Genomic DNA, 13902 nt, shown 5'->3' with positions numbered 1-13902 from the left:
CTGTCCTGTAGGTGCCAGGATATTAGGAAGGCTCTCCACTTATTTTTAGATTCTAGTCAGAGCAGAAGTCGCTTATTGATTTGTGTCCATCAGATTTACCATGATTATGCGATGCCTGTGATATCTGTAACTAGTCTATAAGATGGGGCATGTGCCAATATTTACCACTAGCCATGATAACATTATGTAATATCTATATTTATTCTAGATCCACTGGGAAGTTAAAGCTGATGACACCAAGGCGTGCCAGGACAAAGGCCGAAACAACCAGGTAAATGGACTTTGTGAAAGTAATGGGACTGGTTATTGGTCATAATACGGCTTCCATGTTGGTGACTGGTAGCCTTCACTGTAGGCATGATCATACAGGAAAGGCTACCGATCATTGTGTGAGACCAAAGCCCTGAAAGCACAGGGGCAGCCATCAATCCTCTAAATGATATAGCAATCTATTACCTCCTACTTCTATCATAGTAGGTTCCCTTTAATATTTAACATCCCTGCACCTCCGTCCTCATTTGACCTTAGTACATACAGTGACATGCCCATAGCTACACAACCCCCATAGTGACTCCACATCCCATGGCAGGATTTGGGGCTTGCATACATTCTACGTTATGTCACTAAGAGTGTAATGTTATTTAGACCTATTGTTTACCCCTGACATTATAATCCCAAATTGAGGCATATTTTAAGACCTGCCTATTTTACACCTGTAAGACCCCATAAAACACCGTAAGACTGTGCATACCCCTCCTCTTTGTGGTCCATAATCTGTACCTTTGGGATATATGCTAATGTAGACAAAGCCCCAGTGGTATATGGTAGCCTGGGAATGGAGCCTCATGGGGGTTTTTGCCTTCCCCTGGATCAGCACTGTAGGGATTGTAGGGTTAAAGGTTGGACTTGGTGGACTGATGTCTTCATCCAACGTCATCTACTATGTAACTATGTTTTTCTATTGCAATCTTTGCATTTCAGTAATAGGTTGTTGTAATGGGCACCGAGTTTGTTCTAGAATAAGGGAGTTGTATACAGGGTACGACTAAATATCCATATGACAAGCATTGTCTGCCCCAGTTCTTTCTGGTCTCTGCATGTGTAATATATATCCCAGGCGCTCCCATTCTGTCGCTCTATGAAGCGGTTCCTGTGTAATGTAAGATTACTGTCTCCTTACCAGCAGAATTTAGTGCTCTGGTGCTACAATACAATAATTTCCTTTTTTTCCCCTTTGCCTGCAGACTGAGTGTTTCAACCATATAAGGCTGTTACAGAGGTTTAATGAAACCCACCTGTATGTCTGCGGGACGCACGCCTTCTCCCCCCAGTGCTGCTACATTGTAAGTACTCGCACTCTCTATGTTATCTGCCATCCTGTTTCCTTTAAGACCTGAATTCTCATTGATCTAGTAAAGTAATTGATATGATGACTATTGATTGTATTACATTTGAAGGGGACGTCGCACCGGGATAAACCTTTCCATTTATCTTATTTGAGCCTTGTTCTGTTAAAGGGAACCTGTCAGGAAGATTTGGGACACTAAATCACCCATAGGTTCTTAAGGATCAGGGGTTTAGTGTCCCAAATCATCTTGTTATAACACAATGCACACCTATGGGCTGTACTGCGCACGCCAGGGCAGTATACCTCCGCTTCAGTGCTCATGTGCAGAACCTTCAGTAAAGCCGGGGTGTACAGCTATGGCTTCACTGGCACGGGGAACACCAGAGAAGAGTCCGATGAGACTCATCTCTAGGTAAGTATAAAGGTTTTTTTATTGTTAGTGGGGTTTTGGATTGCTTTAGAACATGACCATTTGGGGCACTAAACCTCAGGGCTATAAGGACCTATGCGTGGTTTAGTGTCCTAAATTCCCTTGACAGGTTCCCTTGACCTAGAACCTTTAGAGAAATAGCGGCTGATCCCTGGGGGATTTAGTATCTGTTCACATGTAGTTTCCTGCCCGCACTAGATGGTGTTCAGCCATTGCTATGACCCCCCCGCTAAGGACTACAATGACCACTGGGGAGACTGGTATGATCACTAGGGGGCAGAGCAAAGACCAATATACCCTTGTTAAAGTCCAACTATATCTAGTAGGGAAACGGGTGTAGAATAGAGTACATTTATAACAACTAGCGGGGGGGGGGGGGGGGGAGCACAAAATATACTCCTTTCACATGGCCAGTTCACATGTCATGTGAACGTAGCCCAAGGATAGTCTGTTAGTTCACAGGATATATCTCGGCAGTTCAGTTTACTATTTTTATTTCTGTAACTTGAGTATCGCATACGACTGTGCTAAAAATAACCAATTTCGCGGCCATGTAAACTTCTATTAAGATAAAAGCTTATAAGTGACGTTTATATGTGAAAATAAATGGACTGTGTAAGTAATTGTTATAGGATCGCCAGAGAACATGGCCACATATTGCCATACTGCACCAGATACTGCATTTATCACTGTAGCTATTGTGCGGGTATATAGACGATGTAAAGTTGCCTGATGTGTCTATATAATAGCATGGAGTCTCCTATGTATATACAGACTGGTGCATGGAATATAAGAAAGATCTTGGCATTGCAGTATCAACCAGTCAGATTTCTACAGCAGGTTGGAAATAGAATGGCTTTCCTTTTGCAGTAACGTTATAATGTCCTTCTCCACTGATTTGCAGAAAATGTCGCTTTCGCCGTATCATCTCTTTCCATATTGCGCTATGTTTTAGAGTTGCAGTTAGTAAGATAACCTAGACCAGGCTTGTTTAACAATGTCAATGAGAACTGTATAATACTTTGTATCCCTTGCGGTGGTTCTGCAGGTAGTTACAGCACTTGCTGTTCAGTTCTCCCATTAGAGCTGATCGCTGGGGATCACAACAGCCGTGTACCCGATTATCAGATTACCGTTAGGGTTCCCATTTAACAAAAAAAGTTATTGGCAAAGATGGGCAACCTCTCTCGATGATCGTCGAGATTCTGTGACAGGATAGGTCTATATCACATCAGTCCACGCACCGATCTGCTGTACTGGTCTGCCTTTAGTGGTGGAAGATAGATAGCTGGAGGCAAAAGACACCACCCTTTGTGTAATGGTGGCACGGAGTACTGCAACTCTACTTCTATTCTGTTCTCCTATTGGCTCTGTCTGCTTCATATCTTCTGGTCCTTACATCTCATCAGTATGAAAAGTGTGACTGTGTGGACAACCCCTCGAACAACTTTATTATAAAGGGAGTCCAGTAGAGTTGGAGACAATGTAGTCAGATATAATTATGGTAAGGGGCTAATGTGGTGGCAATATTATTCTGAAGGACTGTTGTCTAATATGTGGACGCCGACTAAAGCTGGCCATACTCGTCTAGCCAACAGCTATGCCTAACACCATCTCATACACATGCAGTGTTACTGTAGACCTTCTCTATGGGGAAAGAAGAGTAAGCCACTGCTAGACGTCTGGGGGGGGGAGGGGGGGTGGACCTGGTTATATTATAGAAATAAAGCTCATGCAGTGCAGGAAATACTCTGTCCTAGATAACCCCTTGAAATGGCACGGAAACAGAGAAGAGGCCCAGACCTGCCATATCACCAAATTCTGATTTATAGTAAAAGGAAGAAAATTTAAGCAGGGCTTAAAAAAACAAAACAAAAAAAACCTTTTGCTATTACTAATATTGAAAGAGATGAATCTCAACGTGTTTTCTTAACAAGTGTTAAAAATCCCTCTGGCGACCTCGCTGCACCTTGTAGACTCTGCCAAATATTTGTTGTGTCTGCTTAATGGAAGAGCCTAAGGGTCAGTGAGAAGGATCTACAGGTACGTCCATGATGTAATGCGTCTTGTACAGCTCATAGCTGTGTAGGGTAGCTAACCGCATTAACCCTTTCATTGCAGTCCAAGCCTATTGTCTGTGATAGCAGGCGTTTGAATAATGGCAAAGGTCAAGAATGCGGAATAACTGGTTAAGTGGTGGACAGTCGGGGCTGTGGTCTTCAAAAGCTGTGTGTATGTGTGTATATATATATATATATATATATATATATATATATATATATATATATGTGTATATACTACACTCACCGGCCACTTTATTAGGTACACCATGCTAGTAACGGGTTGGACCCCCTTTTGCCTTCAGAACTGCCTCAATTCTTCGTGGCATAGATACAACAAGGTGCTGGAAGCATTCCTCAGAGATTTTGGTCCATATTGACATGATGGCATCACACAGTTGCCGCAGATTTGTCGGCTGCACATCCATGATGCGAATCTCCCGTTCCACCACATCCCAAAGATGCTCTATTGGATTGAGATCTGGTGACTGTGGAGGCCATTGGAGAACAGTGAACTCATTGTCATGTTCAAGAAACCAGTCTGAGATGATTCCAGCTTTATGACATGGCATTGCATTATCCTGCTGAAAGTAGCCATCAGATGTTGGGTACATTGTGGTCATAAAGGGATGGACATGGTCAGCAACAATACTCAGGTAGGCTTTGGCGTTGCAACGATGCTCAATTGGTACCAAGGGGCCCAAAGAGTGCCAAGAAAATATTCCCCACACCATGACACCACCACCACCAGCCTGAACCGTTGATACAAGGCAGGATGGATCCATGCTTTCATGTTGTTGACGCCAAATTCTGACCCTACCATCCGAATGTCGCAGCAGAAATCGAGACTCATCAGACCAGGCAACGTTTTTCCAATCTTCAATTGTCCAATTTCGATGAGCTTGTGCAAATTGTAGCCTCAGTTTCCTGTTCTTAGCTGAAAGGAGTGGCACCCGGTGTGGTCTTCTGCTGCTGTAGCCCATCTGCCTCTGACGTACTGTGCGGCGTTCAGAGATGCTCTTCTGGCTACCTTGGTTGTAACGGGTGGCTATTTGAGTCACTGTTGCCTTTCTATCAGCTCGAACCAGTCTGGCCATTCTCCTCTGACCTCTGGCATCAACAACGCATTTCCGCCCACAGAACTGCCACTCACTGGATGTTTTTTCTTTTTCGGACCATTCTCTGTAAACCCTAGAGATGGTTGTGCGTGAAAATCCCAGTAGATCAGCAGTTTCTGAAATACTCAGACCGCGGGTTATCCTCCTATTCCCAATAAAAACACATGGATGTGCCCTTATCCTAGTGTGCGTGTATATGGGATAGTCAGAAAGGGATTTGGGGGAAACTGCTGTCCCAACAAGCTATAGGGTCAGCTGTAAATGATTCATCCCCTCTGGCACATACAAAGGCCGCCATATTGGTTGCCCCTTAGCTTTTCTTGAGACATTTTTGACTTACAAATAACTGAATACTTGATGGTAGAGAAGAATTACCATGTCTTGGTGTTTCTGGGAGGTTTTATGGCTTCCTGGGTGGGTCAGCAGCCCCTCACCACTATAGCTCCAAGGCGTCAAAGGTAAACTAGAGTAAATGTTTAGGATGATGTTCTACTTTGTAAATGTAAGAGTTTACATTTCGGACCTGTTTGCTTCACATAGTAAACTCCGACCAGATGTCCTATAGCGCCCAAACAAGTGCGCACTATGGCCTCCTTACAGAGAATGCTACATCTTTAATGAAATTCCCGTGTGCTTGGGGTTTATTGCAGATCTTGTATTTATAACAAGGCGCATTAACCCCTCGGTTTCTTGATGATGTAGCGTCTGTTGCTTCCCTTTTTTGTTTCATGTCTGGGATTTCTGTGATTTGTCATGTATAAAGCAGGAAACAGCTCGGGATGATGGGAGACGTGTCCCTCATGTATGTAAACACGAATAGAGCAGATCTGTGCATAGGATGAAACATCCCGGCCAGGACCCCGCCAGTGAGGAATAGAGTTTAGATCCATAACTTCTGCTGGTTTCCACATTTGATCTGCCGCTCGCTCAGCACTTCAAAGGTAGAAAGGCGGACTGTGTTCATGAGCCCCGACCATAAAACAAGCTTAAGTTCCTGCTCCTGAACAGGTTTTTCTCCTGAAATACTATCTGCTTTCTAGAGGATGAGCGAAATCGCCCGCTTGTGTTGGAATTCATTTTCACGTGGGAGTCCACATTGTATAGTATACCGTCACGTCCTGCAGGTACTCACTAACCAAAAACTCACCAAAGTAAAATTTAACTTTTAATTCAACACGTAAAAAATAATAATAAAACAAAGAAAAATGCAAAAATAACCCCCTAAAAAAACACTGACGTGTTATGGAACTCCGAGTTCCTTCCTTATAGGTCGTCACTATTGATGAATTTCTCGTCTGCGTTCCTTAACATATTCTGCAGAGGGTCTAGAACCTACTGACCATGTACCTCAGGTATACTTTTCCGTTCTCTAGGTCCGTACTCAAGCCGTACTATTAATATCATTATCATTGCCTTGGGGTTCCCTCATGTCATTTAAAGGGAACTTGCATGATTGATAATGGTCTGACCCCTCATCAACTGTTTGAAGCAACAGCGCCACACTGTGAAAGCGGCCTGCACGTCACAGGCAATGTGACGTCATGTTCATTGGTCCCGTGGCCTGTTTGCAGCTCAGTCCCATTCAAGAATAGTCCCTGTTCAGCTATAAACACAGTCGGGTAGTCAGGATTTGTGTGACTGTGACACATTCCTGATCGCGCCTCTGTTACTTAAATATTAGCTTTTTGCTGGTTATGTCCTAGCATGGAGGTAGCTAGGTGATTACCACAGTTAGGACATTGATGACCTCTCCTGACCGGACCCCATTATCCTTAGATCCTGGCAGTCTTACACCCAGCACCCAACCTGCATTACACTGCCGAATGATGCAAAAATTCTAGTATACCAAAAACCCTTTAATCCATAGCTGGTTGTGCCATAGTTGCGTATACCAAGAAATAACCATATCTTTCTTATGGCTTGCAGTTGATTACCAGAAGATTATTGATCATTGACCCTATAGTGATTGATTGTATTTATCTGAGAATGATTTTTCTGACCCGCTGTTTATGGATGGATCTTTCTAGTGATGTTTAGGCGTCCTGCAGGATGACTTCTCATATAGCGGAAACGCAGCGGAAAGAGACACCGGCTCTTACAGTAGAAGGAGATTTCATTCATCTCATCCTCACTTTGAAGAAAAGCTGCTTATATTAGAAAATTTCGGCATGTTAATTTTAGTTGCAGAATTCTGAGGGTTTTCCCTAGAGCCTGTGTGCCCCCATACTGACTCCATGTACAGTACATAGCCTTGTGCATTGGCAAACTTGCCTCCATAGGTGGACTACTTTTGCAATTGTACCAGAGGTTCTGATGTTTTTTGTATATTTGCACGCTCTTTTATACTTGTACTCATTCTAATAGGGTTTCTTTATGTTGTCTAATAACTGGAAACCCACATTTGTAGAACCGGATCCTCAGCTGCCACTTTACGACGTCACCATGTCACATGACCAGCACGCGGATGGTCACAAGGCTGCGTTGACCTGGTAAAGGGCTGTGCAAAGCCCGAAACGTGTAGTGTTTTGCTAAATAAAGCAAATTCAAATTTCATTGTGGTGGAAGCGCAATTCCTGAGACTTGGTTTCCCGGCGGATCCATCTCTGGTCCTTTCCCTACTACTTATATTCATATTGGGCATCTTAGATCTGGTGATCTGTTTAGTGGTCAGGAGGCAGCAGATAGCTTGAATCTTTGGTCTTCAATTTTATTTGGCATCTCGACATCCTTAAATGGCTACTAACAGGGCATAATAATGTATTCTATTTGATTTTTTTGTCTTGACTGAGTTACTTACTAGACTTTTTTTATTCTCAGTGAATATTCTTGTGCGAGTATTGTGACCCACTGATCTCATTCACGCCAGGAATTGCAGAAGTAAATACAGACATTAGTTTCTATATGACAATGTAACCAATTAAGCAATACCCAGGCCCAACCATAATCTAAACGTATGCAAAATATTTGTCTGCACGCACATGAGGACCATATGGTCAACACATTGCCTTGCACTGCTGGGGTAACATCTGTATAGATTCTGCTTGTATATCTCTGGCAGGCCCATAGACATGAATGGAGCCGTGGTGTGTCTGCCTCTATTCCAGTGGGGTGGCAAGGCATCCCTACTGCTTGGACCATGTGGATCCCTTTGGCGCCATGCTTCCTAATAGTCCCACCTTTGCCAGTATTGTCCAGAATTTAATAAAACAATCCCTGCAAATATGACTTGTCCTGGCCCCAAAAAGTTGGCATTAATGGGCAAGTTGGGTTGTTTCTAGGTGCGGGACTTGAATGCCAAACTTACCCCATCGAAAATATTCCTTGTACCTCTGCGCCTTGTAATATGTGACTAACCCCGCACTGTACAGCCAGCTAAGTCAATGATCAGACACATCTACGGTTGATATAAATCACTAAAGTGTATGAAACCTAAAGGAGGATGTCACTTTGAGGAAAACCATGTTTGGCCTGGATAATTAGATCTTTGCCAGTTGCGTAGTCTTTGGGATGTTGAGATTCTACATTCATTCTTTGGTTTCTAAAATGTTTTGTGTGTCCCTGTGTAACACCCCTACAGAACATCTCCCGTGCTCTGCTCTATGTCAGCAGCATCCAGCCTGTTGAGACCCTCCAAACTCCATTATTCCTGCCAGCATTGCTTAATGTGTCAACTGGTCAAAGAGCAAAACATTTCATCGGCTCTAAAAATAAAATAAAAAAAAATTCCTGGAATTCTTGCGCCTGCTTGTAAGCGTCGGCCCATGGGGGATTGGGAAATCATTTGTATAAAAACCCGCAATTAGCGTAATCCAAGAATATGTTCTGACTTATTAATTTTCTCATGAGGAAATCGTCTTTGTGTGATTTATTTTTTTTTCCCTTCTTTGAGCTGCGATGTATTTAGCGACACGTCTTTAACACTTCTGGAAGTGTCTTCGCAATTCAATTTACTGATCACAGCTGGTGATTTGGTGTAATGTATTATAATAAGGAACGCTTACCGAGGGCGACCCAGTCACTATTAGAACCATAGATGGAGCAGAGGGATAGCGTCAACTTCCAGGAAACTGGTACATGTACTATACTTTGGCCCAGGGACTAACAACCAATTCTGTGATGCTATACAGCATGGTATACTTAGGGGCTGTTCACACACAGGAATTTGGAGCTGATTTTGAGGCATTGTTTGCAGTGGCAGACACTTCCATGGTGCTGCTGATGGGTCTCATTATTTCTGAGGCTAATCCGCAAGTAAAACCATGGTGTAAATTGGCTTTCCACCATAGGTTACACCAGGCTGAAGGCTGAAGACTCAAATTCCTGTACAAATTATATTGTGTGAACAGGATCATAGGCTACATTCAGACTACCTTTGTTAATGTCTGTTGCTCTCATCCATCACAGGATGAGAGCAACAGACATTAAGTGACTGATGCAGATGGATCTCCTCTCCCTTTACTTCTCTAATGGAAAATGAAAGATATTTCAAAGTTCAAGTTAAAGGGAACAGGTCTGTCTGTTACTATACTACTGTTAATGTCTGTTGCTGTCCTCCTATGCCTGATGACAGTAACGGACATTAATAAGAGCTGGGGTCACACTAGCGCCTGTGCTCTCCATTGTTCGGGTTCCCTGAGGGTGCTGCTACAACAATGGTTAAACTCTGAAACCGACTGACACCATTAACAGCGTCCACTGTTTTATAACTGAAAGCGGTTGAGAAAAAGTTGAGGAATATTCCTAATGTAGAATGTGCCAATAATATGTCCTAATTCTATGGATCCTGTGATGGGAGCCCATCACTTTTTTTAACCTCTTGGGTCTTTCAGATTGATATACTCTAATTGTATTGTTTTCAGTGGGTCCAGTGAGCGGTCCTACTCACTGACTGTCTCCCCTTATACAAGCAAGTCTGTCAATGAAGGAATAGACCCGCCCACTTGACTCCTAAGCTCAGAATGAGTAGGTGTTTAAATGAATAAGATTATACTGAATTTTTCCCCACAAAACTTGATCAAGTTACTCCGCTCCTCCTACTCTATAACATCCCGCCTGTTCACCATCTAGACATGTATGTTCTAGCTTCTAATGGGGTAATGTTTGCAGATCTCACATCAGAATACCTACAATTGTAGGGTGTGAATAGGCCTTTACCTGGAAGTCTTATTGTAAAGAGCCTTTTCCATGAAGATGGAAAGTTTATGTTTTGGTATTGGCAGGAAACAAAGACTTTCCCCTAAGCCTTCTTTACAGATTGGAATTTGTAGTGTTGTAAAATGTTCTCCTTAATGAGCAGAATAAGGGAAGTCTTGTGCGTTGCGGCTGAGCTCATTGATGGAAGCGCACTCTTGTCATCCATTAGCCCAGCCGGTTATGGCTCTTGAGTTCAGCGGGGCGCTTTTATCTGCTAGGATCAGCCGTCCAGCTGTGTCTTTAATCTTATTTATTTGCTTGTTTGTTTAGGATGTGAAGAATTTCGTTTTACCTGCTGTCTTTGAAGACGGAAAAGAGAAGTGTCCTTATGATCCCGTCATAGGTTACACGGGTCTTATAATAGGTAAGATCTTGTACGTATTAGGAAGCCGGCACACGAATGATCCGTAATGAGGACTAAGAATTAAGAATTCAACTAAGAGTTCACTGTAAAATAAACATCACCTCCCCCTATAATGTGGCATTTATTGAGATTGGGGAAGTCTGTAGATGTAGCTCCATACCCGATCTAATGTAGCAGAGCTGCTATGGTATGGATGACCCAGCTCTGCTCTCTCGAGTAGATGACACATTCAGTTCCGCGGCTTCTTCCCATTTTGCTTAATACTTTGTGAATTTCTTATCCATTGCAGACGGCGGCCTCTACACTGCTTCTCGATATGGCTTCCACAGTGTGCCAGACATCAGAAGAAATATCGTTCCACATGCTCTAAAAACTGAGGCGTCCCCCCTACACTGGCTTATGGGTAAGATATAATAAAGTATTGAATGCTACATGTGTATAAAAAATAAGTCTGCACCACCAGAGGCTTTTTTTTGTTGTTGGGATGTTTGGCTTTTTATGTATGATGGTATCTGACCAAGAATACTCCTCATGTGGTCATGTCATGCTATGGCTCCCTGGGATTGTCTGTGATTTATGCAAAGTATTGAGTCTACGTGACCTTGCAAAAATAGATGAATTTGCAAGCTTGAATTTTTTCCCTTAGGATATTGCAAGGGTTTTTCTGTAACTCACAGTTGACGCAATAGCCGACTGCATTGTCTTTAGTCTGAATATGGCACCTGCGTATGTTCTTGTAGTTATCTTTAGGTTGATGATCAGAGTAGAGATTTAGTGATTGTGCTTGCTTACATAGCACCAGCATAAAGGTATTCTCATCACTCACTGTCCCCAAGTAGGGATCACAATCTAAGTTCCCTATCAGTATAGTATGTCTGACATTTGGGAGGATACTACAGCACCTCGAGGAAACACGCCGAGAACATACTAACTCCACGCAGATGATGTCCTTGGCTGGATTAGAACCCAGGACACCAGTGCTAATGACATTTTTGTTGTCTTGCTCACTATAACCCCTTTTTATTAGCCATAGACCCCCATACACACCAATGCAAAGTTGGCCAAACCCACTGATTTTTTTTATGGGAATGGCGAACTATCTTTTGTGTATGGGTGCCCTCCCACCAATCCCCGATAGATGATGATGGGGAAAGAAGAATAATGGCTAGTTGAATAGAGATTAGATAAGCTGCCATGAGAGGTTTCTAGCATAGGTTTCCCCACTCTTCTTATTCTGAACACATATATGTATATGGGGAACAAGCATAACGTCAGCCAAACAAGCACTTGGCCAGCCGCTATCGAAGGTATATCGGACTAGAGGGTCCTCCATAGTGTATGACTGAGCCGACCTTCCAGCATTCCCTGGGAAATAGACCAAAATACCCTTCAAACTTAGGTGTCTTCTGCTGGACCTTTATTGTGTTAGATCCTGGGCTTCTGTAGGATCCCCATACTTTAGTATGCCATTTCGGCTTTGGTCCTCTAGTAGGCTCAGGCTTTGATGCAGTCCTGAAACCTTGGCAGAAGCCAGTCTTATATGGATCTGAGTTTGGAGACTCTCAAGCCACCAGCGTCTATTTCTGAGGGTTCAAGCCCTAAATAACTAAATAACTTTGATGATCCGGTTTGCATGTATAAAGTTTATAGTAAATGTTCCGAAAGTTCTAAGTTTTAGTGTGGGCTCTCTGCCGGGCCTAGTAATCCCAGCTCACTTTTTGTTATAACAACATACTGGCCCATCAAGTATTGGTTGTCTCCAATGTATATATAAAGTTCCTCCTTATGGCACAGTTTATATCGTACTGTATACCAGACTGAAGCTGCAAAGTCTTTGTATTATATCCACCGAGTGTATACAGCCACCTTTGACCTTGAATAACATTGGTCTCATCTCGTGTTTGGATGATTCTGTTATTAGTCTTGTCTTAGGCAGCAGAAACCTGACATGGGCGTACGGTATATCTAAACTTGCCTCGGTTGTTTTTGTAAATTGTTTTTTTTCTTCTGTTTTCTGAATTTGTGCTCCAGTGACATTTTGGGTAAGAACTGTAAATAATTTATGGTCGAACATATGAGGAAGCTTCTGCTCATTCTCTGACATTCTGTGTTATGACATTTGGTAAACATGGGGATTCGGGGACAGTGTGATATTTTACAAGATGGCAAGCAGCTTGTAATTGACTTTTGTGTAATGGTGACTGGATTCCAAGTCCAGCTCTGATATTTCTTTATTTGCTGTGACATCATTTCTAACCAGAGGTGACATCCTTATATCCTAGACTTTCATGATATCTGTAATTGTATCTATCCGCCTTCTGGTTGACCGCCATCCTCGCATAGACCTCACCCATCAGATAATGATGGCGTAAAGCCAGGACATAGTATAATTTATTTCTTATGATGCAGAAGATTCAGAATTCTGAAACCGAGCTCCAAAGATGTACTGACCCAATGGTGGCCATGATTTAGACCTACTTAGATAAGACCTAACTTGTTAACCAGTGTAGACAATGACTTGTTTCACAGTCTGTTAAATTATTAACACAAGGCCTCGTCTTGTTTTAGATGCCGAGTTTGTGACCTCTACATTAATTCGAGAAAGTCTTACCACTGCCGTAGGAGATGATGATAAAATCTACTACTTCTTCAATGAGAACATCATGGAAGAAACCTCTGAGTTTCTAGACAAGACTAAAGTAGCAAGAGTGGCTCGTGTGTGCAAGGTAAGACAAACTGGCGTAGCGCCATCTCCGCGACCTGTTATATTGTGCTTGTATTTATATCACTGATGTCCTTGTTGGGCTATAGATTCCATTTATTACTTTTAGATCTTTATTGGCACCACGGTATATGAAGAGTGGGAGTAGCTCCATATCTGCAAGGATATGTGTAGGCTTTAGACATTGTCTGACTTTGTGTAGGTAGTTTTATAGTTACACACCTATGTACGAGGCGATGAGTCCTGATTTATCTTACCGCAGCTGCAGGAATTTTTTTTTTCCTTCTCAAATGCAGAAATGTTCTTGTCAATCAAAAATTGCTATTTGCTTCATTATTTCAGCCTGGTTTCATCCGGAGATGTTCCAGCTGCCAGGTCTCTGTAAACAGCACCTGTTTGTGAGTGTTTAGGATTTCTGGCGTTACCCGTATCACGCTTTCCGATATTTGTTTCCATGGTCTAAAGCTGTCCATATACTTTGATCCCCCCAACACAAATACTCTCCGCCGAGCATATGTGCATATGTATTGAATGGGAAGAGAAGAATAAGTGATCACTAGGAGTCCTCAGGACTTGAACAAAAGGATTAGGCATGGTGAAATCCAGTTGCCCGTTTCATTTCTCCCCAACATTCGCCATTTGGGGAGAATTGGGAGCCAAATTGGTG

General features: G+C 42.7%; 1 protein-coding gene across 1 annotated transcript in view; it reads left to right on the top strand.

Moving 5' to 3' along the window:
- The window catches only part of SEMA4G (semaphorin 4G), a 102111-nt gene that overhangs the window by 66282 nt on the left and 21927 nt on the right, over positions 1-13902 (top strand). Inside the window, exons 4-8 of the mRNA XM_075257502.1 lie at positions 209-271; positions 1245-1343; positions 10420-10513; positions 10803-10916; positions 13082-13239. Coding sequence (XP_075113603.1) covers positions 209-271; positions 1245-1343; positions 10420-10513; positions 10803-10916; positions 13082-13239 — 528 coding nt within the window. The remainder of the gene's footprint in view (positions 1-208; positions 272-1244; positions 1344-10419; positions 10514-10802; positions 10917-13081; positions 13240-13902) is intronic.

Source organism: Leptodactylus fuscus, chromosome 10 (assembly GCF_031893055.1).
Source record: "Leptodactylus fuscus isolate aLepFus1 chromosome 10, aLepFus1.hap2, whole genome shotgun sequence".
In the NCBI taxonomy this organism is placed as follows: domain Eukaryota; kingdom Metazoa; phylum Chordata; class Amphibia; order Anura; family Leptodactylidae; genus Leptodactylus; species Leptodactylus fuscus.
This window is presented reverse-complemented; position numbering and strand designations above follow the sequence as displayed.